Source organism: Prionailurus viverrinus, chromosome A1 (assembly GCF_022837055.1).
Source record: "Prionailurus viverrinus isolate Anna chromosome A1, UM_Priviv_1.0, whole genome shotgun sequence".
Lineage (NCBI taxonomy): Eukaryota > Metazoa > Chordata > Mammalia > Carnivora > Felidae > Prionailurus > Prionailurus viverrinus.
The window spans coordinates 229,350,509-229,375,802 of record NC_062561.1 but is presented as its reverse complement, the minus strand read 5'-3'; the positions used below and the strand labels follow the sequence as shown (position 1 = coordinate 229,375,802).

Sequence of the window (25,294 nt, the reverse complement as noted above, 5' to 3'; positions counted from 1 at the left end):
TAGAACCCCAAATTAATTCCAAACTATTGCCCATTAATACGCTTGCTTTTGGGTTTGTTTTTTTCCCCCCTCAACTCATTTTGGTGGAAGGTACCAAATGGTTGCATCCTTAAAAATAACGCATAGGGTCACTGACAGACAGTGCAGGCTTCAGAGAGGATGTGAAATACACCCGTTTGGGAAAACAATTAGGCATCATCTTGTAAACTTGAACAGGCATGTCAGTTCTGACCCAGCAGTTTCTGCCCTAGGCCTGGAGAGACACTCCAGAATCGTGTTCTGGGACATATGGACAAGGCTGTTCACGGCAGCATCATTTGTAATAGCACACATGGGAGACCAAGCCCGTGTCCATTAAGAAGATTGCATAAGTAACTTTGTGGTATGGCCCTAGAAGAGAGCGTTAAATAAAGCTCAGTGTGCATATCAATGTAGATTAGCCGTGCAAACCAAAGGCAAGTCTCAAGAGAATGCATTTAGTATGACTGCATTCATATGAGCCCCAAAACAAGGAAACGAAGCAACATATCGTGTAGCAGTAGATGAATAAGTGGCAAAGCTGTCAAGAAAAGCAGGGGAATGGGTACCCTAAGTGCCCGCGCGGGGGGTTATGTTGGCAGGTGGGTATCATTGGGCAGAGGCGAGGAGGCTTCTAAGGTGTTGGCGGTGTCCCGGTTTGCAGACGGGATGGTGGTTTCAAATGCCCACACAGAATACGCATACCTTCATGCAGACCAGACTCGTATTCTCTTCTAAGTGGGGCCCGTGTTGCCTGGGCTTTCATTTTAATAGCTAAAAGAATTAGAAAAAGTGATACGAGAGCCTTTTTGCTTTACCATAAAGTGAATACTTGAATATTTAAAGCCATCGGGGCTCTTAGAAGTTATTTACTATACTAGCACCCACTGTCCTCCTCCCGGTTTGAGGTTTTGAGGCGGTACCTTTGGAGCCATCTGATGTCATGCAGCCAGCGTCCGCGTGGGCTTGCTTCTGCAAGGAACAGAGAAGGAAAACTTAGAGTGGTTTCGCATCCCTTTGAAACCTTAATCTTGAGTGAGTTTTGCCTTCATCAGAATGGACTGAGGGTGTGGCAGCCATGGACAGTGTCTGTACAAAGGCCAGCGTTTTTGTGTGTGCGCAGCTGGCTGTTTGTTGCACCGTTTACCACAATTTGAGGCAGAATGGGAGACTCCTGTTTGTTCTTAGTCATCCATATAAAAGAGCAGAAAGGTGGAAGGTGGAGGGGAATGTGTGTGGTCTGTCTGTGCCTTCAGGCCTCAAGTAGCCCTGGAGGGGTAGGGAGCGACCTCCTCTTGGAGGCAGGGCAGGTGCAGGTGGAGGGCCTAGGTGGGGGAGACAGGCCAGCGGCACCTGTTATCCCCGCCAGCTTCAGCGGTCAGCAGCAAGCTCAAGGCCCCCGCTGGCATGGCCACTGGTCATAGCTCTTGCTGTAATCCCTTCCACCGCCCACTTTCAAAGCGGAAGAAAAGGAATTCTTGCACCAGTGGACAGGTCTCTGACTGTGGAGGGGCATGAGGTGAGGGGGTGTCACAAAGGGGGAGCACTTCTGGAGTTGTTAAAGTTTTTGTTGCTGCCATTTTAGCAGGGGAGGTGATGCCTTACAAAGCGGTGTTCCCTTCAGGTGACTCTTTTGGCTCAAATGTTTTCATTTCTATTTGTATTCTGATTTGCCCCTTCCCAAAGGTGGGAATGGGCTTAGCAGGCCCCTGGGAATGCTCAGGTGGGTGGGGCGGTCCGGGTGGGGTCCGGGTGAGCTCACAGCTCTCAGACCCAAGAGCCTTCTGACTTTTGAATCCCCTTAACAGTTACTTCAGTTGTTCCTAGTCAGTCCCCGAGGATGGAATTGCCAAGGTTAATCTGTTGTGACTGTTGACGTTTACAAATAAGTGGTTTCTTTTGGTGACTTTTGACGATAACTGGACCTCTTAGTCCTATTCTTTTGGTTTTTGAGTAAAGGTGCGTCTCCTTATGGAATGCAGTGATGGGCAGAATTTCCCCAAATCCACTGATTTAAAGCACTGCCCAGACGTGTACCTGTGACAGTAAGCGATCTCCCCACGTGTCCATGGTCATCATAGTGTTCCAGGCGCCGTCCATGGGTTTTGTGAGGTGGCGTCACCGGGATCCCGTTTCGCAGATGAGGAAACAAAGGCGCAGAGGGACTGAGTGTGCATCCCCCGGGTCCTGCTGTGGGTCGGCAGACCAGGCAGCCGGGCTCCAGCCTTGGGTCCGTAGCGACACGTTAGTACCTTGGCAGTTTTGTTTTCGGTAGTGGCTCTGTCGCTTTCAGGTGACGTCCGTGAAATGTGGTGCCCGTGGGGGCGGACTCCCCTCTGTGCCCTTTATGTCTGGCCCTGTGCCATCCTGTCCTGGGCCCTGAGCACCTGGGCAGCAGACTTACTCCGGGCGCTGTGCAGAGTACTGCGGAGGCCCCACAGGTGCGGGGGCGGGGCGACGAGGACCGCTCACCTTATGGTGCTTACGTGTCCTTCTGGCATCGCCATGTGCATTTCTGTACCGAGTTGCTTTGGAAAACACGTGCCCTGGGAATACCCACTGACTTGTGTGTCTGTCAGGAATGTAGCCGTCCAGGGACTGAAAAAGGAAAAGTGGATTCCCCAGCCTACAAGGCATGTGCGTGTGGGGCCTACCCCTCTCCGAGGGGGCCCTGCAGGCCAAGTCCAAAGAGGAAGACCTTGAGGTGAGATCGCCCCCTGTCCAGCAGGTTGTCTACCGGGGACCCCATAGCAGGGGGAGGAGGTCCTGTGGCTCAGCGCCCGCCCAGTGATGCCACCGGCTCCGCCCTTGCACTTCAGCCCTGGCCCGGGGGTGGATGGGGGGGGAGGTGACCAGTTATGTCACACAGGTGGGGCTTCCTCACCTTCTGTGAGGGTCCCAGCCCTGCAGGAGCGCTTGGGACACATTGAGCCTGGGCTGGCTTCTGCTTTCTGAGTTCCCGCCTCCACTTCCAGTGAATGAGAGAGGGGGAGCTGCCACTAAGCAGGGGCTGGTACTGTCCTCAGATGTGCCGGGTGCCCGACGGTGACTTCCTTCCTTCCGACAGGCTGCCCTGCACTCCTTGCATGAGGGTTCACACCCACCCCTCAGACCCGTCCTCCACCTTGTGAATTTGCACCTTTTTCTCTTCATCAGTGAATATGTGTAAAAATACAAGTGGAGTTGAGCCACATTAAATCCATTTTTATGTCAACATCCGTTTTCCCATCAGTACGTCTAAATTATTTGATTTAATGAACACATTTTAAGCCAGAGATTTAAGAAATCTTCTTTTGTACCTACACGCTGGGGGGGATTTGAGGTGGGAGGAGAGGCAGTTAGAGAGTGGAAATGACTTTCACTTTGCTTTGCGTTTTTTATATTAGCAGAGGCTGTTCCTTTTCTCAGCTCTTGGTAGTTCCTTCAGTTTCTTACTAGGAATCCACTAAGAAGGTAAATGTAGGGACCTGTCCACTAGAATGTTTGTTTCCCCCATGCTTGGAAATGAGGGTGAAGTCAGGACACCGACACCTGAATTAACATGAGGAAAAGAAGGCACTTGAGCCTTAAAAGCCTGAGTCCTACAGGTTGAGGTTGCCTGAGATGGTGTAATTGTAAAACCAGTCACATTGTCGGTGACCAGAGTTGGCCTGGCCCTGCTCTCAGCAGCATGTCCTCAGGGCTAACGTACTTGTTGAGCCACCAAATTTTGTTATGGCAAATAGAAGGATCAGGAAGAAAAACTCAAACTTTAGGTTGTACTCGAAATTGAGCTTGAAAACTAGTTACAAAGTGCCAGTTTTTTTGTTTGTTTGGAGTTGTCCTTAGTGGTGACAGAATTGCTTTCCAGAGGGTTCTTCTACTGTTCCAGGCTCTCTGTCCCTCGTTGGTCAGTAGACCTCTAAGGACACGACTTAGCTCGGTCCCATTTGTGTCCTCAAGCACCACATGTATCACAGTGTGTTTCGGATATATTTCTGATACGTTCGTAGACGGATGAAGCAGTTGTCAGAGCAGAGGAGGGAAATGGACAACTTGGGCAAAGCAGCGGTGTGTAAGCTGTCGAGTGGGTTTGTAATGATTCAAACCTCACCGTGTCAGTCTTCAAACGTGTTATCTGTATCATTCACTCCTGTGCTTTGTGGTTTTAATCCCTACAGCAAGGGTTTGTAACCCTTTCAGAATGGCCCGGAACACCCTTTTTTTATGTCAAGGACTTAGTTTTTTAGTGCCAGTGATTGATACAAAATTTCAGTGACAAAAGTAACCTTTTAGGTGGGTTTGTCTAATCTCAATAGTAGTATCTACCTCTCTCTTCAAACTAACAGTAATGTGTGTTTGCAAGATGTTTGTCTGTCTCCACAGGCTTTTCTCTCTCTCTCTTTTTTAAAGTTTTATTTATTTTCAGAGAGAATGCGCACACATGTGTGCACAGAGGGGAGGGGCAGAGATTGAAGGAGAGAGAGACTCCCAAGCAGGCTTTGTGCTATCAGTGCAGAGCACGACACGGGGCCCTATCTCACAAATCATGAGATCATGACCTGAGCTGAAATCAAGAGTTGGACACTCGAGTGACCGAGCCACCCGGGTGCCCCTCGTCCATCAGGCTTTTCTTGTTGCTCACACATCGTTAAGGCTACTGTTCGTATAAATGTGTGTTTTATTGTGTTTTAGATTATAAGCTTCTTAAAATCAGAACTTAACCATTTAGGAGGAAAATCTCTAGGACTTAAGAGAACACTGTGTGTAAATATGTCCTCTGTGAATGCCAAGGGGTTAAAAACACAATTCTAAGCTTCATCAAAAGACTGGCTGGTAGAAAGTTCTGCCAGATTCTTTGATGTTATTAAAGATTTATCTCTCTAGTGACTTTATGTTGGAATTAAAACCAAATGGAAATAACTTTTCAGTCCTTCGGTTAAAAATTGTTTCTTTGTGGCATTTGCCTTGGGTAATACATTAATATAAGGGTAAGTGAATTAACTGAAGAGAAATGGACATACAATGTCTTTGCCGAATATACTTTGATATTTTGTGTATGTGTGTGTGGACTTTAATGTCCCTAAATACAGTATTTCTATTTGAATATAATCCATGCTCAGTCAAGTTAACTGATAGCTTATTAAGACACTCAACTGTGGTTTACTTTTTCTCCATGGTTGGAAAACTAATCAACCGGTGTCTTGAAGGGAGAAGGGATTGATAAACATTTGCTGGTGAGCCTGGAGTAAGAGCCCTGGGTGAGGATTGTGGTTTCAGTGCCTACCCGGTGGTTCCATCCTTTCTTATCTATCTGGGCAGGAGGAAATATTCCCAGGCAGAGCCTTATCATCACAGGGCGGACAGAAGGAAGGCTGGGTTGGGGGATATTGATACGGAGAGAAGCTGAAACAAACCAGATTTGAAACCCAAATCTTGATTCATTGATAGGGATTCTGTCCCTTTTTCTTAACTTTATAGACCAGCTAGAAAGGTTTGCCTGTGCATATCCGCTTGGTGTGTTTTCTGTTTCCTTCGTGCTCATGGTCAGTAACAAGGAAAGATGTCAGTGACATAACGCAGGTGTTCTGGGATGTTACTATTTGTGATACATGACACTTCAGAGGCTTAACTTGTGGGTAATTAATGTGGCAAAAGACATTGCCATGTGAGTATTCAGTTAAGCTGCCTCAGGCTGAACTTGCTTGGCCTTCCGGTACTGAGGGCCTTAAGACAACAATACGGAAAGAAAGGTGTTTAATTTTGAGTTGTATGGCAGTTATTTGGTTTCCTGGTTCCCTCCTGCCTACTCTGTTTATAAAATCTCATGAGGAAAGTAATTTGGCGTGACTTGCAATTCTTGGGTGAAGACGGGACCCCTCCAAAGAGGCAGGGCTCCGAGGCCTGTGCTTCCCTGAAGGCCTGCATTCTTTTGGTTGTTGAGGAGGTAGAACCGAGAGCCACTGAATGCCCTTTTCCCAAATCACCAGAGAAGCTTTTTATAATTAGTGACATTTTTGACGGCCAGGGTAGAAAATACCGTTTTAATGACACTGTAAATATCCCGTAGTAAAACTTTCCCTACTTTAAAATATAGACCAAGAATATATAAATGTAATTTTATGTACTAGTCACTGAATATATTAGACAAGCAAGTGCAGTCACCTTGGCTTCCTCGGCGTGAGCGTGGGCGGCACGCTGACTGCTTTAGACCTGTTGCTGTGTGTGATGAGATGGCCACTTTGCTCAGAACTCCGAATTGTATACTGCCGCTGAAAATTGCCAACGGTGTGAAGCATCTCGAACCTCAGGGTTGAGCTAACTAGGCGTGAGGCTCTTCCAGTTGCTGGGGCACTGCTGCAGCCACAACCCAGCTGGAAGGTGAGAGGCAGTCCTTTCCTTGCCCTTCAGGAGCTTGCCTTCTGATGGGGGTGGAGGCAGGGTGCGGGCAGGCATTTCTTAGATAGTTACTAAGCACTTTGGTGACGTGTTGGAGTGCAGTGGGAATGCAGGATGGGGGTGGGGGGGATCTGATCCAGCAGTGGGGACACAGCGAGACTTCACAGAAGGGGTGGGTCAGGTCTGAGCCTTCAAGGGGGCGTCAGGAGGGTGAAGAATGTGTGGGCTTGCATGTGGGGAGGGAGGCGATGCTTGAGGCCTTGTGGGAGCTCAGTGGTGAGCAGGGGTGTGTGTTACCTGCGGGTGGTTAGAACTCTTGGAGTAGACGAGCGAGAGGGTCATGGGTGGGGAGGTAGTGAGGCTGCAGAGGTCAGCAGGCTCGGGTCATGAACTTTGTGGCATGTCGGGGAGCTTGGGTTTTATTTGAGGGCTCTGAGGAGCCATTGATGAATTTTGGGAAGTAGAATGATGAGGTGTGGTTAGGGAAGAGTAGCAGAATGGATCAAAGGGAGCAGTCTGCATGAGGGAGATGCCGGCCAGTGGGGCAGGGAGACAGGGTCCTCTAGCATGGAGCCTACAAGAGTGCAGGGGGAAGCCCGGGTTCCTGGTTTGGCTGTTGGAGAGGTGGTTTGTGGGGCCAGGTATCATGCTGGGACCTACACAGTGGAGAGCAGATTTGCAGAGACCATGGTGAGCACAGGTGGCGATGGCTGTACCGTAGGCAGGCAGGTGCCCCCTTTTTCTTCACACCTTTTTTGTGCCAGTGATGGGAGTCTTGCATGGCCATCAAGACCCACCATAACCATCTCCACCCCACACATCCTGCATCTCCTGTTCTGACCCCTCTGGCCCTGGGTTTTCCGTAACAAGTGTCTGCACCCAGAACCAAACACCCACGTCTTGCTTTCCCAATCAGACTGAGTGAGTGCAACAAGGGATGATGGATTGCAGCTTATGTGTAAGTCCCCCCATGCTCCTCCCCAAACAGGGCAAATCAGTGGATACTGAACAAAGTTTTAATATCGCTAATTTATATTACGTCTCTGTAATTGCACCTTTATTCCTTATAATAATAAAAAGATATGTCCATAAAGGAAAAGAAGTAGAATTACATTATAGCTTTATTTTTGCAAAGCCTTTTTTTACAAGAATGATTTTGATCTGCATAAAAAAAAATGTGAAGGCATTAAGGGTGTTTTTCTTTTTTCTTCTGGTAGAGGGCAAAGGTGCTAACATGTAAGAAATGTTTGCTGTAATGATTAAACAGTTTCTCGTAGCAGTCAATCTTGGATGATTTGATAGAAATCAAATCACTTGATAACAGTGATCAAATTTTATCAGTTGTGTCTCTGTGGTTCGTATGATATAAACGAAGTTTCCAAATAGCTTTCCTGAGAGGCTGCTGCTTTATGTAAAGCAAATCTTCTTTGGGGTAGGTCAGCATCACAGAACCGCAAGTAGGCACATAAGTATATATGTGTGTATGCACGTGGCTTCGGATGGGTGACTGGAGTCCCAGAGTGCAGGGTGGGAGCTTTCCCCAGAGGCGTCTGCTGCACAGGCACAGACAGATGTATGTGTTCTTTGCTTTGGCATTAGGCAAACATGAGGCATAAGGTTTCCCTGTGTTTAGCCCTGGCTGGTCCTTGGGGAGATAAAGATGAACAGCACATCTGGGCACTTGGTTCTTTTTTGGTTTGTGAGATTGTAAGAACATAGAATCCCCTTTTATAACACTACTATTTCACTATGAAATATTCCCTTTCATAGTCTGTTGTGTTTTTATTGTTTTTATTTATTTTTGAGAGAGAGAGAGAGAGAGAGCGAGAGTGAGCAAGCCAGGGAGGGGCAGAAAGAGAGGGAGAGAGAGAATCCCAAGCAGGTTCTGTGCTATCAGCACAGAGCCTGATGTGGGGCTCAACCCCATGAACCGAGAGATTATGACTTGAACTGAGAACAAGAATTGGACGCTGAACCAATGAACCACCCAGGCACCCCTGGGGTCTGTTCTGTTTTTAAATTAATTTCTAATGTGGGGTTGTGGGAGGGGGGATGGGCTAAATGGGTAAGGGGCATTACGGAATCTACTCCTGAAATCATTGTTTCACTATATGCTAACTAATTTAGATGTAAATTTTAAAAAATAAAAAATGAAATTGAGAAAAAAAAAGAAAAAAAATCTTTAGAAGAAAACATAGGGAAATATCTACATGAACTTGTAGTAGGCAACTGTTTCTTAACACAAAAGCACTGAACATACAGAATAATAACTTGGAAATTCTTTTTTTAGAGCTCAAGTCTTTATCAAAAGACTCCATTAGGAGACTGAAAAGATGAAAGCAACCCACAGACTGAGACAGAATATATATATAAAATAAATGACATGTTGCCTTCTTATATTCCCTTTTCCAAAAAGAGGTTGCCCCTGCTTTTGATTTCATGGAAACTTATTTATGAATAAAGTGCATTCTATTAAATAAACAAGTTTCTAATGCATAGCTAATGCATAATTAATCAAATATTAAAAATTCATTATTTCATTTACATTAAAATATATGTAATAGTTAAAAAAATTTTTTTTTTGTTATGGTGTTTGGTGATTTTGGTTTGACCTCTGTGTTTTGTGCTCAAGACATTAAAAAGCCAGAGCTATTTTCAGTTGAAACGCCCTTAACTTCCTTGAATCAATCAAACTTATACTGCTCTTTCTTCCTTAAAGGTATGATGTTACAGGCTATTGCTTCTAAAATTATATTAAGGAATAAATTAGCCAATCTGACAGTTATTGTAACCATAAAGGTTATGAGTAAAAATTATAATACTGCGCTATGAAACCCCATCTGCATTCCTGTGGGGGGGGGTCTGTGAACATGCCCGTATTCTTGATATAAGTACTTAATTCATTTCACATGGGTTTCATAAACATTTTATATCTGTGGATTATATATGTTTACATAACAGTATAAGCCTTACGTTATATCTTGATGTTTTTATAGCTTAGTAAAAGTGACATTTGTATCATTTGATTTCTAATCTTGCTATCTTCCCCCCTCAGTATTTTCAGAGGATCTAGGCTAATTAAAAATGCTGCCTCCCTACACAACAGTCGTGTAATTGCTTGCCTAACTAAAACCCTTGATAGCGCAAACACTGGGCGCCGCGCACCGCCGCTCCCTGTGATCTGTGACTAAACCTGCAGGCACTGCAGAGAAAGGTGAGGGAGTCGGAACTGCGGCCGGCCTGGAGAGGGTGACGTCACCTCCCTCTGCGCATGCGCGGCGCCGTTGGCGCAGCAGCGGGGCTCATCCTGCTCTTTGTGTTCAGGGGCGCGTGCGCGCGCGCGCGTTTCCCCTAACTCAACTCCTGAGTAAAATGAGGTAATTACCACCAAGACTCGGTACTAATAGTAGCCCTCCAGCTGACTCTTCAGTGTTCCTTTTTGTTGTTGTTTGCAAATGCTGCTTTCCTTATTGACAGCTTTTTATTACTGCTCCAACCTGTGTTTCCGAAGGTGTAGGATTTTATTTTTTAGTTGCTTCCACTTTCGATGTCCCCATCAAATACTAGATTAGTATAGCTGACGGGCAAATGAGACCTTTGAAAATGGACGAAGAGCACAGTTTGTCTGGTGGATTGTCTTTTAGAGACAAATCCCAGCGCAGGAGGTGAGGCAAATCGTTCGGAACAAGCCCAAATGATCAAGAGATAACCATGGTTTCTTCTAACCCTGTTTTTACCTCAAAAATTTTTCTGACTGGTTTAATTTGAAGATTACATAAAATTTCAAATGACTAGTATCTGCCAGTAGTCCTGGGAGAAAAAGGGGATTTTTAAAAATTCACCCTGTGCCTTAGTTTAAAAAGTTTAGTGTTGGTTTGTTTTTGAGCTCATTTGATTTCTTTCGTCTTCATTTTTTGACTCTTCTATAAAAAGTACTGTTGGGATAATGTGCTGTATAAAACCCTTTTGCCCCTTGTGAAAACAGTTTCATGATGTTGGGTTTTTTTTTGTTGTTGTTTTTTTTTAAATCTTTTTAAGTAAGAGAACTCGGGGTGGTGGTGGTTCCTTTTCTATTTGGTGGTGGTGGTGGTGGTTGTTTTTAAACCTGACATCGAGAAGAGACCACATGAGTGTGTGATCGGCAGTGATTCCCTCCAAAAGGCATTTGTCAACAATACCAGCACAGCACCTGCTCGGGGTGAAAAATGAGAAATTGGTTTGGCCAGTGGGGTGTAGATAGTTGAAGTTTCAGACCATCGATTCAACGAAGAGGTTTTGCATCGTCGAGTGCTAACTTGCACAATATTTCCTCTCAGGACAGAGAGGTTAATTTTCCTTGTTGCAAGTATAACACACACTGTAGGAGTGGCTATTTGCAAACACTGAGCTTCTGTTTCATAAACCTAACATAGAAGGTGCTGAGGCACATTGGGGTGCTTGAGGAGGGGCTCAAGGGCACGAAGCTGCAGAATTCGTTCCTTCCTTCATCCGTTCAGCCAGCGGGCAAGCCGGCGTCTGTTGACCACCCTACCCTGTGCGAGGTCCTGTCTTGGGCATCTGGTATACAGTAGGGAGCAAAACAAAACCGTTCTCTAGCTCGCAGGCCGATTTAGAGGAAGAGTGAGAAAAACTGTCCTCTCTCTGGGTAACATAATGCTTCTCATTTTCAGCAATATGATTGTTGTGGGACAGGGGTTTAAAATGTACCCCAGATTGACATGCTCTGAACCAAATAGCAATTTATTTATTTATTTATTTATTTTCTCAACGTTTTTATTTATTTTTGGGACAGAGAGAGACAGAGCATGAACGGGGGAGGGGCAGAGAGAGAGGGAGACACAGAATCGGAAACAGGCTCCAGGCTCCGAGCCATCAGCCCAGAGCCTGACGCGGGGCTCGAACTCCCGGACCGCGAGATCGTGACCTGGCTGAAGTCGGGCGCTTAACCGATTGCGCCACCCAGGCGCCCCCCAAATAGCAATTTAAAAGGTGACGACAGAAGCAATTTTGGGAAGTAACATGTGAACCTTGGGGTTGAGATAGATTCTTTTTTGCTTTCAAAAAATATTTAAGTTAAGTGTACACCCAGTGAGGGGCTCAGATCTACAACTCCAAGATCAAGAGTTGCGTGCTCTTCCAACTGAACCAGCCAGGTGCCCTGAGATGTTTTTAAATGAATGTATTAGACCCTCCAAATATTCAAATTTAGTTGTTTTAGGAAAAGGCATTGTTTGTGTTGAACCGGGGAAGAGCAAAGAAAATTATCAAGCACCAACTGCATGCTTATGTTAACACACAGTAACATCTGATTCTTAACCCACACTCCTTTCTCCTCCGTATCATTCAGCAAATATTCACATCAAGATCTTAGAGCAGTGGCAGATGTTATCATGTGAACATTCCGATAGACCTGGTTCAGCAGAGTGGTGGTTGCATGCCTTGTAGGGCTCCCCTGGGAAGCCTCCTCTGCACCTACAAACGAGCCTTGACTGACTGTATCCTTATGCTGTGGTCACTGTCTCCTGAGGCTAGCGGTTGATTAAAATCCACATTCGCTTCTTTGTCTCAGATAGGGAAACTCCTTTGGAACAAGAATCTAGTCTGTCTTTCTGCCCTCCCTCCGTCCCTTCCGTCCTTTTATAATGTTTATTTATTTTTGAGACAGAGTATTGGGCAGAGGGGCAGAGGGAGGGGGAGACACAGAATCTGAAGCAGGCTCCAGGCTCCGAGCTGTCAGCACAGAGCCCAATGCAGGGCCCAAACCCACGAACTGTGAGATCATGACCCGAGCCGAAGTCGGACGCCCAACCGACTGAGCCACCCAGGCACCCCTTTCTGCACTCTTTAAAATAGACTGTGTAATTTAAAAAGTATGTAATTTTAAGACATGGATATAACTAAATGTCCCCTGACTTTGGCCACTTATTTACCTTTTTATCACTTTTCAAGCTGCTCTTTTTTTTTTTTTAAAATGTCATGAGGTATTCAGTCAAACTGCTCTGCTTTTCTTCTAAATTTTACCAAAAGTCTCTCTGTGGCACCCCCTTTCACCTGTTCGTGGCATTTTCAAACTCCCTTGGTGGCACTTAGAAGTAAAACTGCTGCTGACTTCTGGTCTGTGACACACAGATATGGTCTGAGACCTCAGAAGCATCCCTCCAAGATGGCATTTGTCATTGTTTTCTCTATCCATGAGCACGGGAGGGAGAGGTATGTGCTTATAGGGAGAGTCAGGGAGCATATCCTCTTGATTCAAAAGTTTAGAAGCCACAGCTAGATCCTTTACTGTACAAAGAAGGAACACAGTAGGAGTTGTCGTATCTGCAGCGTAATCTAGAGTCACTGGAGTAGCACAGAAGCCATGTATTTGGAAATTTTGTTTTTTCATAGTTGCATACTCTGTTTTCATAAATAGCTCTTCGGAGCATGGAACAGAATCTGCCTTTTTGATCTAAGGGATATTTCATGGCTGAGTTCTTCCTTTCTTATGAAAAGTTACATGATATATTTAATCTGGCTTTATGGTATGCGTACATGCTTCCTCAGCCTTTTGCCTATTGCGTGTGTTTTTAAAAATGGGGTGCCTGAGTGGCTCAGTCAGTTAAGCATCCGACTTCCGCTCAGGTCATGATTTCACCATTCGTGAGTTCGAGCCCCCTGTCGGGCTTTGTGCTGACAGCTCAGAGCCCGGAGCCTGCTTCGGATTCTGTGTCTCCCTCTCTCTCTGCCCCTCCCCCAACTCTCTCTCTCTCTGTCTCAAAAATAAATAAAGATTACAAAAACAATGGAAACAAGATTAACGATGACACATACTTAGGTGAATGCCATACTAGTTACAAACTCCCATTTCTTTGTGTCGTTAGTTTTATATTTGTTTTTTTAAAATTTTTCTATTTTAGAAGTTTTAATTTGACTTCTAATTTGACTTTGAGATAACATCTCTTTTTCTGTGACCTCTTCAACAAGAATATTGTGGTAAAACCATGAAGAATTTCTGTTGTACTGAATGTTTGGACGTGCATGTCTGTCACCATGGTAGTAAACAGACTTCAGCACCGGGTTAGCTCCTAGTGCCTTTCCTCTTCCACTGAAGAGTGTGAATCTTAGGGCAGAGCTTCAGAAACTGAGAGGCATAAGACTAGTTTTTAGAAACTAAAACACGGGAGTGAGTCTGTGGTTTCCAGTGGGTCGTAGGAAATCGAGATCTGCGTCGTGAAGTTTTGCTCAGTTCACCTTGTTTTCATGTCAGTATGCTGTCCTTCTGTGGGGTGGCCTGGAACGCAGCAGCTCTGACTTCCATCATTCACTCCATAAAGGGTAGTAATAAACAGCTTGTTTCAGAGTCGGCAGGAATTGTTAAGAACGCCTTGGAATTATGTAAGTTACTCGGCTCTCCTGTGAGGTGCGGCACTGGGGTTAGGATGCTTGGTGAGGGTTGTGTGAGAGGGGCTAGACCCTCAAGGGGGGCTCCTGTTCCCATAGCCTGGGGATCCAGGACTGCAGTCGCCGTGGTCCCTCTCCGAGGGCTCTGCTGCCAGGGCTTCGGGGGGTGGGGTGGGGGGGAGAGGCAGTGGAATGGTGGAAAGCACGTGTTTTCTTATCTGGTAGCGATAGAAGGGGGATCTTCTTTTCAGATCCTTGTAGATTGGGATCTACAGCTGGGGCTTACTGCTTCTTCCTGTTTCTGTCCTTGGATGTGCTGCCTCCTCATTTGTCCGGGGCCCATAGCACTTTGTGCTGCTAACGGGACTTTGCATACTATGCCTGGCTATAGGTATTTATAAACTTGTCTTCTTGAGAGCCACTGTGGCACCTAATTGCTCTTTGTGTTTGCCCGACTGACGTCTCCGTCCACGCCAGATGGACTTGAGATGTAATCTGTCTTTGTCGATGGGTCCTGTGAATTACCCAGTGACAGCAGTGAGTTGCTGAGACTAGATTGCCTCCATTCAAGAGCTTTGAAGGGACCTTAAGGATGAAATTGCAGAACTCTTGGCTCTTATTTTGCCGTTTATAAATAGCCACTGTTTTAAAAAAAGCTTGGTGGTTTGCCAGCACGGAGCCTGGTATATTGGAAAGCAAAGTGGCCTGATGACGTGGGGGCATGGGTTCTGTGTTGAGCCCTTTCATGACCAGAGCGGAAACGCCGCTGTGTCTCTTGGACCTTGGGGTCCTCATCGCGATGTGTTTGTTGCTGCCTTTGTGCGGAGTCTCTGGTGATTGTCAGTATCATGCTTAATCCTGTTAAATTGGGTTCTTAGTATACAAGTATTCCACGGGCAGGAGAGATTTACTTAATCAAATTACACCATTAATTTAGCCATTCGTTGCTTCTGTGAATGATGTGTCGCAGCTGCTGGATTCTGTTATATTCTTCCCCAAAGTGCTGACTTTGATACTGTTTGCGTGGGCTGTCAGGCTGCAAATTTGGCTGGACTCAAGCTTCGAATCCGCCTCCTCTGCAGGGGTCTGCGACCTGAGTCTCAGTCACATACTTTATCTTCAGCCGAGAGCTTTCCCTGGACAAGCAAGGCTCAGGGGAGAGCCAGAAATTTGGGCCAAAATGATACCCAGAACTTGGGGCTCCCCTGCTCCTTTCCGCAGCTTCTCCCCAGCTGCTGGGTCTGCCCTGAGCTGTGTTCTGGTTCTGGTGTTAGCAGCTCCACGTGGCTTAGCCTGGGCCCTGTCCTCAGGCTAAAAGCCCCGGTCAGATGCTCCCCGTGCCATTCCTTTCTTTCCAGGTGGGTCTCCTGCTCTTGGGCACCCTGCAGGGCCTTGAGACGGTTGAGTTGTACAGCTTTCCTCTGTGGCAGGGCTGGTCCCATAGGGGCTGTTCAGACCTGCCACGGTGGAGGCCCTGTTCATTCAGTGGGTGCTTCCCTTGCCCTCATCCCAGGTCTGCATCTTGTGTTGTGTTACCAAGCTGCCGTTCTGGAGCGTTCCTTGTACTACTGTGGCAAAAACAAGCAGGAAAATAGCGATGGGCCAGTGGTCTTTTATTTTTCCTAGAGACTGCTCAGCCGGAAATGATAGTTACTGGTTTTGATGAGGATGGCCAGCATCCTGAACCTAGATTTCCTCTGTTAGAGACCTCCAGGGGAACTATCCTGAGGCATTATTACGGGAATGAACATTTTTGCCCCAGACTCCCATTTGGGCATTTGCCCTAGTGAGCTGGGCCAGAGACATTGGGCTGCATGAATTCCTTTTGCTCAGATGGATGTTGGCTTGGCCTAAATTGCTTGCTGTGTGCTTCTTTTCCATGATACCTCCACTTGCCTTCTGCAATATTGGGCATGGGGAGAGTTGGTTCACACAGAGAAGAGGGCCTTTACAGGTGGCATTGGGCCATTTTACCCCAGTAGCCAGTGACATTCCTCCAGGGGGGGCATGACCCAGAAAGCCTGGAAGGATAGAGCCTAGAGGGAGCTGTGGCCAGTCCCCAGCTATTTATAATTCCTGCTCTTCTCCTTGCCACTGTTTATTTTTAACCACTGTGGGTTCTGATAGGAGGAGACTTTGAGCTCCCCCTACGGGCTTTAGTGTGCACCAGCTGCAGTGTTTAAAACGTGATATTGTTGTTTTATTTGCCAATGTTTACATTAATCTGCAGGATTCAAGTGAAGATTTTTGAAATCATCCGGACTGGTTTCATATCCTGTGTTTTTTTGGGACCAGATCTTTATTGCTACAAATGACCTGGAGCCTGTTTGGTACAGGATCCTCTGGGTCTGTGTGCAAATCGTTATTTGCCATTAAAATAGAAGATAATTCTGTGATCAGAGTCTTTCCTTCATAGAATTCAGATCCTTTCAAATGATATTTCTAAAGTTGATTTAAAGGGTGTGAATAAAGCTGCTATATTGGGATAGGATAGAATGGGTAAGAAATGAAATGTCACTCAAGCAACCTAGTAATTTGATTTTCTCCTTATGTATTTCAGGGTTTCGAAAAAACGATGAAATGAAAGCTATGGATGTTTTGCCAATTTTAAAGGAAAAAGTTGCATACCTTTCAGGTAAAGTTGAACTTTCTGATCTGTGTTACTGTCCCTTTTGACTGCTTCTGATACAGTATCAGAGTCTGAAATCCTAAACTAACGCCCCTGCCACATGCATGGAAGTGCTGATGTTCCAGTGGATTTTTAACTGCTTTGTTCTTGTAGATTTTCCTGAGAAGTTAGTGCCAAGAGCATTTTCTTCTAGCTTGTAGGCACACACTATAAGTCAAATAGCATTGGTGATTAAAATATGTTTGTGTCTTTCATTCAGCAAACATTTGGTTGTTTTTCACTTACTCAGTTAAGTAAAACAACTGATTGTTTAGAAGTCCATCGTCTCCCTGAAAGTGATGGGAATATGACCTTATGTGGATGTGTCCTGAATTCTTACCTTGTTTTTTTTTTTTTTTTTTTTTGTCCCCTAGTCCTGGGGTTCCTAGAGCCCATGTTGTGGACCATCAAAGCCCCAGTGATCTCTACCAACCTGGTCCTCCACTTACCTGTAATATTTGTGCTGGGGTTGGGGGTGCCTGGCCCCCTGCAGTGTGGTGACAGTCTAGATCTGTCTCTCAGGCTTTGGAGCATCTGACTTCCTCCACACATAGGGAGTCAGCTGTAGGGCTTTTTTGGGCTGTCTCTTTGGGGCTCCCTCCTACACGAACAGAAGAGCCATTGCGGACTTGACCTTTCTGGCACAAGTTCATTTGTTGCAAAACCAAGGTTTTCAGATTTTTCTGCTCTGTTACAGCAGGAAGTAAATGTGTGGATTGCCATGTGCTTTTAGACAGTCTTCCTGTATGTGTTTCCCCTGATAATTTTTTATCTTTCTCAAACAGGCATGATATGCTGATCTGAGTCTCCTTTTGAACACATTTTATTTTAAATGTATAATGCTGCCAGCTGCTATTATGTGTTAGGTGTGTCCTTTTGGCATGTGGGACTGGTCTATATTTAGGGTGCAGCTCCCTGTGGTGCTGTTACTAATCACACCTTTATGGCCAGTGGTGTTTCCTGGCACCTCGTAAACACTCTTTGATGATTTGGCTGAAGTGAATCTAATTCAGAATGCATTTGGAAGGTTGATAGAAGTTTGTGAAAAGAAAGACGCTTTAGCTAGTTGAGAATACATGCTACAAGAGAAAACAAAACAAAAGTAGAGAAACCTCTCCTTGCTTATAATACACCAAGTTTTTAAAGTACCCTTCGCTCTTTCCTAATCATTTACCGACAAACTGCATAATGTGGACCCATGCCGCAGTTTGTCAATTCCTGATTTGTAGCTTACAGATGGATTTTAAAGTTAATATAATGAGAAGCCTCTGCTTATAAATAATAGAGGCATCAGTAAGAAGGCTCAAAGCCAGTTCCACATGTTCCTCAGTTCTTTATTTTTAAAGTTGATCTGAGGTGAGAGAGCTTGATTCTTTGGTTAAGCTCCTGGAGACAGGCACGTAAAGAACGGGAGGCTAGGGTTGCTGATTTTTATTTATACTCCTTCCTTATTAGGCTCTTAATACAGGATATCTCATTTGATGTTTCCTTCTTTTTTTTTTTTTTTTTATTTATTTTTGGGACAGAGAGAGACAGAGCATGAACGGGGGAGGGGCAGAGAGAGAGGGAGACACAGAATCGGAAACAGGCTCCAGGCTCCGAGCCATCAGCCCAGAGCCTGACGCGGGGCTCAAACTCACGGACCGCGAGATCATGACCTGGCTGAAGTCGGACGCTTAACCGACTGCGCCACCCAGGCGCCCCTGATGTTTCCTTTTTTTAAGGCTTTATTTATTTTGAGAGATAGAGAACAAGCAGGGGGTGGGGCAGGTGTGGAGAGAGAGGGAGAGAGAAGGAGAATCCCAAACAGGCTCCACGCTATCAGTGCAGAGCCCACTGTGGGGCTCGATCCCACAAACGGTGAGATCATGACCTGAGCTAGATCAAAGTCAGATGCTTAACTGACTAAGCCACTTAGGTACCCCTCATTTGATGTTGTTGTTGTTGTTGTTTTTATCTAAGTTACTATCAAAGCTGAAACTATTTCCCTTTAAACTAATTGAAGGAATAAAGTCATTTGTCTTTCAGAGTTTATCCTGACTACTCAAACCTTAAATTCTTCAGGGTTAATTAAAATTGGGTCTTTTTAGTGGGGAGGGAAGTTCACTGTAGCAAACTAGTACAGAACTTTAAAAATATTAGAGACGGTAGTCACCAGCTGTGTCAGGGAAATGATTGGTGGGTGCCACCACCATTGTAGAGTATTTCCTACTTTGTAACCAGAAATGGCGAGTTATGTTAGCATGATATCATTTGCTGATTTTCTTAGGCTTGCTGTTATTTTGCTTAGGAAGGAAAAATGGAAAAAAAAGCACTAACTTAAAAACAAATTTGTTACTTTTGCATGGTGATTTTTTTTTATGTGAAAGGTTGACAGTGAAGGAGTAAACTTCTGAAAAATTTATACCTCTACTCCTGTTTAGTAAAATCTGTTTTATTGAGATATAATCCACATACCATAAAATCTGTCATTTAAACGTATATGATTTGGTGGATTTTAGGGTATTCACAAGGTTGTGAAACCATCACCATGGTCTAATCCCGGAACGCTTTGATTACCTCCGAAAGAGCCCCTACCCGGTCCCCATTTCCTCTACTGCTGGGCTCCCAACTGCCAGTCTACTTCTTGCTCTGATCCTGTTTTTAAAAGTATTAGGGGATATTTATTGTGGTGCATTTGTAAAAGCTCTCCATATGAGTAGTTTTTAGTAAATTAAATCTAAATGGAATAACCAGGGCTTTGAAAAAGCAGGCCAAAAGATCAGTGACTCTGGGAGTTACTTATTAGGTCAAAATCTCTAAAAAAAAAAAACCCCAAAAAACAAAAAACCCAGTAGGGATTCTTTGAACTTGAATATTTCTGATCCTCAGTCTCCTCGCCAGCCCTCACTGCACATACGTAAGACAGCAAAGTACTTACCAGCTCCTGCAGACGGTGTGTTAAATGAGGTTAGATGACAAACCTGATTTCATGCTTCAGGTCAGAAGTAGGGGCAATAAAAGAAGTGTTTTATAGTTTATATTTAACATTTTATTTAATGTGTATGTTAATGTATAATATATACCACGTATATGTATACTCAACCACTAATGTGATTCCTATGCCATTGGGGTTTGGACCTCAAAAGAATTCACTGACCACCACCAGAGTTAAGAACACTTTTCCCCCTTTTTATCATAAAACATTTCAGCATCCAAAAGGAGAGAGAATAGTATAATGAATTTCCAAGAATCCATGGGTCACTCATCTCTATTCCTTTAAAAAAACCTCAGTACGATTAATGGCTTTAAAAAATGGGCAGTAATTCTTTAATATAAGAAGAGGCCAGGCAATATTCAAATATCCTTGCTTGTCTCACAATTTGTTTTACAGGATATACATTGCAATTGGTTCTTCTGACTGTTTCTCTCAATCTATAGGTTCTTATTCCTTATCCTTGTATTTATCTATCCCCTGTGTTAATTATTAGGTGAGGAAATGGTGTTTTCCTGTAGAGTTCCCTACATTGTAGCTTTTGCTGGTTGCACCTGTGGGTGGTCAGTTACTATGCTCTCCTTCCCCTGTCTTTCCTGTAAACTAGGAGCTGGGTCTTGAGGCTTGATCAGACCTAGCTTAGATTTTGCAGGAAGAAGGCAAAAATCAAGAATCCTTACTGGGTGGTGGTGGGTAGTCCTACTGGGAGTTGTATTTGTGTGTGGTGCAGGGTGGGGTGGGGGTTGGCTGTTTCTTTTTCTTTGATGTTAAGCATTCATTGATGATCATGGTTTAGAATCTGGTATTTTATTACAGTTCATTATGTAATGCAAAATGGTGACATTCTAATTGCCTCCTTTTTTTTTTTTTTTTTTTTTTTTTTTTTGAGAGAGAGGGAGAGGGAGAGAGCATTCGTGCACCTATAAGCAGGGAAGGGGCCGAGGGAGAGGAAGAGAGAGAATCCTAAGCAGGCTCTACACTCAGTGTGGAGCCCGACTCAGGGCACGATCTTATGACCACAAGATTGTGACCTGAGCCAAAATTGTGAGTTGGGTGCTTAACTGACAGAGCCACCCAGGCACCCCACATCCTTTGTTCTTTATCGGTTTGGATATTCTACAAGAGAAGTGTCCCTTCATCAGTTTCTTGGTTACCCTGAGAACACAGTTAATACAAGAAAAGCAGGAAAAATGATTGATTCTTATCAGTTTTCAGACAAATGTAAAATGACCGTTAGTCATTTCAGACTGATTAAAAAAAAAAAAACCTGTGATTTTTAATATTTGATGTGTTTCAATTACAGTTTTTTTCATCTCTTATGAAGTTAAATTTTTCTCTTCTCTGGGGCACCTAAGTGGCTCTGTTGGTTGAACGTCCAACTTTGGCGTGGGTCATATTCTTGGGGTTGAGTGGGTTACTATCTCTGCTCCCCCCGTGGACACATCCAGGCAATATGTGTATATATATTGTGTGTATATGTATATTTCCTTAATAAGAAAAGATGTCATGACTTTATACTAAAGTTTCTAATCCAAATTTAGGATTACAGGTATCATATGTTTCTTTGATTTTACATTTGTGTCTCCTTTTCTTTATAGTGAAAATCTTAGTGCCTGCCCTCATCAACATAATTGCGTGTTTACATTGTAATGCCGATGTTACTGCTACACTATGAGACCCTGAATGTAATTTGATACTTTTGTTCTTGTTTTATTGTCCTAAGGGTATATGCCCCTGGGAACATACAGTCCTGCTGCTGTGTCATGAAAGCCCGTAGAATATGGGATTGTCTCCGTGCGGCAAGTTACTGCCAACTTGAAACTCCAGATCATTTGTTTCATTTCATTTTACATTTTTAAAGCTTAAAAAAACAACCACCCCGTCTTGCTTCAATGTGCACATCATTCCAGGCTTAAGATCTAAAAAAAGTTCAAGTACACAGAAATGTTTCTCTCCCTGCCTTTTCTACTGTACCTTCCCTCCACCAGAGGAAACCTGTTTTTGTTTTTGTTTTCTTTAGTTTTTTTTTTTTTTGTTTGTTTGTTTTTCTTACCCTTGTAAAATACGAGCACTTCTTTCTCTCCATCTGTTCTCCCCTCCCCTCCTGGAGGGAAATAGTAATGTAGCCATGCACCATTTTTTCTGCGTGCTGTTTCACTGAACCAGTAGTCTGGAGAAGAGAGACTTAGTACAGACGGGCCACACCCTTTTACAGTTGTATGAACTCTGTTGTTGTGTGTCTGTACCATACTTGGTTCAGTCTGTTGCCTGCTGATAGACATTAGGGTTGCTTTTTTGGAAGAAATTGTTCTGGGGATGGCAAGGTGAACATCATTCACCTTTGCAAGTGAGAGTAGGATTTGATTGGCCAGAGGTTTGCTGTTCCTATTGGACTACTCACCACTGTTCCTCTTGGTTCAGTTTTGCAGAGTTCTACATTTTCTGGAAAGGGAAGGGGGTACCTCCTGTCCATCTTGGGTATTGCGTTGGCATCTGGCACAGTCCCAAGCCATAATGACAGACCAGAGGGCTGGGTATTGCCAGAGGCTTTCCAAGTGCTGCATCCACAGTCCCTGTAGAGTCTTCCTTTGAAATACTCTGTAAACCGGTTTCTAGTTGTCAGGACTTGGCTGCAGGAGGCAAGCATGTGAACGTAGGGGGCTGTGGAGCCAGTGTGGGCCTTGGCTGCTCCTAGAGCGAGGTGGGGGGCAGTGGACACCTCGTGACAGAGTTTGGTTAGTTGATGGCAGACTTAATTCATGGGAGCCACAATTTCTCACAAATCATGCCTTTTCCGAGCTTTCCTTTGTAAAATCTGCTTTTCGTGATCTGCTGTGAGTTAGCCTGCTCCTTGGGGGATGGGGTGTAAAGAATCCTTTTCACTGGGGATGTAATCCAGAAATTCAAATAAGGACCATACAGAGAGAAATATAGTCGATTCACTGAGATTTACATGATATTCCTCAAAGTAAGTATGCCTTCCTTACAAGAGAAGTTTATTCTAACTGGATGAAAGGTGAGTTCCTAATTGATGTAAAGAAGAAGAGGCAACTGTGAATCCAGCTGCTTTTGTGGTCATTCTGGGCCACGCTGCTCCAGAGCCCATGTCCCCTGGAGTGTCACCTTTTAGACAAGAAAATAAGTGTCTCTGGGTTTTAGGAAGTGTCACACAGACACTTGAAGCTATAATGCCGGACTTCCTCAGCCTTCTTTCCCATGTGGACAGGAACCTTAGCATCTGTGTTTCTATCGGAATGTTCATTAGGCACATCTGTTTTTAACTTCCTGATATCCGACAGTAGGTATTTTTAGTTCACTTCGTGTAGAATCCATTCATTCCGCAAATACTGATTTATTGAGTGTACTTTTTGTTCCAGTGTCTTCCTCGGCCTTGAAAGTATATACTGATGTCAGTGAGGGAACAAACAACACCTGCCTCCATAGAGGTTCCATTTAGTCAGCGACACAGACAAACAAAAAGATTGTGTAAACCCCATAGCTTACCACAAGGTGAGAGGTGCCTTACAGAAATAAAATGGAGAACGGGGAGAGGAAGGACAGTTTTTGTAGGAATTGAACATACAACAGTGTCATTAGGAACAAAAACTATACTTTCTTTTTCTTTCTTATTCTGTTTTGTGTGTTGTTGTTGTTGTTGTTGTTGTTTTTAATTAACACAGCATTTGGATAGGCAATCCTTAACAAGCTGTTCGTTTTTGATTATAGACATGTAGCAATCCAGGGACTGTGACCCATTCATTCTTAGACATCCTGGACATTGGTACGTGCAGGAAATCGTGCAGGAAATGGATTTCCTGCCCTTTGCTTTTCCCTGTAGAAACTAAGGCACTGTGTTTCCCGTCTATAAACTAGGACTGACGTGTCCCACCTGCCTGTCCCTGAGGCTGCAGGTCAACGTCAGATACACACTCGTACATCCGGTAAGTGAAGCTTTGCTGAGTTAGAGCATCATTCTTGTTACTAGTTCAGGAACAAGAACTTTAAAGTTGTAATTCTGCTTCATAACCCAGACAGTGTTCCTGTGGTGTATCTTCTGCATTTGTGACACTGGCACCAGGTTAAATCTTGGAGAGTATAATCTAAACAGGCGTATGTGGCAATGATTTTAAGCCCGTTAGAGGCTTCCGGTGCTTCTTTGATACTGTGTTTCATGGGTTCTAAGATTTTTTTTTTTTTAACTTCTTGGGAGGGGGTGTGGTCAGCAGATGGGTGATTGACATCTGCCTGTCGCTGACACACCACAGATTGGAAGATGCACCCCGATGCAGGGAGGTTAGCAGGTGAAAACAATTATTACTTAAATAGAGAATATGTAGTTTTTACTTCATAAGTGACTTTTGTTGAAGTTTTAAAACTATCCCGGTGAGTTTTCTGAAGCTCTGTTATGGGAAAAGGAAAAAGATAAAGTGAGTATTTTTTTTGCTTTTAAAGTTCAAGTTTGGGTGTAAATAAGGTTTTTTTTTTAGGACACAAGTGAGAGCCTAGTTGGGGGATGAGCTTGCTGGCGAGTCTCAGGGGACTCTTCCTTAGTGCTGCCAGCTTGGGGGGAATCTGGATGACAGGTGAAGCAGAACAGAGGCCGTCAGGACTCCTCACACTTGGCATTTACTTCTCAGTGAGCAGAATGGCACTTTCCCACATGAGTGTCTTTGATGGGCGGTTTTGGGTTCAACTTTTGGTGCCCATGGTGGCGCATATGGCCTTGCTTGCTTTGTGAGATACGATGACCCAGAGGGAGGAGTTGATCATGGGTCACGGTCATCTAGTCTCTCTGCTGAATCAAATATTGTTTTGCATTTAAAAAGTTCAGAATGTTGGTCCAGGAAGATGTTAGATGCTATTCTCTTTACCGAAAGTGGGGTGAATGTTTTCAGCCAAATATCCTAGTACATTTTTAAGAACTCACATTTCTGTATGTGGATCTGCAGTATTTTTGACCAAGGAGATTGATTCTCTTTTGAAAAGTATCAAAGATGTTGGGAGACGAAAAAAAAAAAGAAAAAAAATACTGAAGTCGTTGCCTGTCTTATCCTGGGGATAAGCGGTAATCCCCCAAAATACCATTGGCCCTCATTAGTATTACCCTAAAAATACTGTCTGATATTTCAGAAGGTTACTTGGTGATGACATTCTGGCATTTATAACAGTACTGCTTCTTACTTTTAATAGTACCTTTTGTTCATAAAGAAGCTTAGGAACCATCATTCAGTTGTCCTTCTGCACATTTTTGCTACTTTAGAGAGAATTAAAGCTACTAGTGTGAAAAATTTTGTAAGTTCTTGTCAGGGCAAAGTACCCAGATGTGACCATGTGGCATAGCCCCCTTGTCTTTTTTTTTTTTTTTTTTTTTAATTTCACTTGTTTATTTTAAGTAATCTCTACACTAAATGTGGGACTCAAACTCATGACCCCTAGACCAGGAGTTCTGGGCACTTCTGACTGAGCCAGCCAGCACCCCTCCCCCCATCCTTATTGAAGCTTTAGTATCTTTAATTATAAAGCTGGAATGATAAAACCTCTTAATGCGGTCGTCATGATGTTGAAATCCAAGCCCGTATGTTAAGGACTGGAATCCATATGTAGCATGTATCAGTGGCTATGATTTAGTATTGTTCCCATTTAATACTTGAATTACTGGATTTGTAAATAACAACACTTTTCTGGATTGCATGACCAAATAGTACAAGTGGATCATTTTAAGTGTTCAGAATCAGAATTGAGTTTCATTATTGTTGAGAGGCACTATTAATCATTCTAGGAAATGGTAAAAACCCAAATTGGTGAAATGTGTTTTTAAAATTCCAACATCTTGTGCTGAACACTTCTTTGGCTTTTCTAAAAAGAAAGAATCT

At 44.1% G+C, this 25,294-nt stretch overlaps 1 protein-coding gene across 2 annotated transcripts in view; it reads left to right on the top strand.

The window, feature by feature from the left end:
* Positions 1–25,294, top strand: part of TRIO (trio Rho guanine nucleotide exchange factor) — a 353,804-nt gene that overhangs the window by 106,243 nt on the left and 222,267 nt on the right. For both annotated transcript variants that reach the window (XM_047857219.1, XM_047857348.1), the window contains exon 2: positions 16,340–16,414. In XM_047857219.1, coding sequence (XP_047713175.1) covers positions 16,340–16,414 — 75 coding nt within the window. The remainder of the gene's footprint in view (positions 1–16,339; positions 16,415–25,294) is intronic.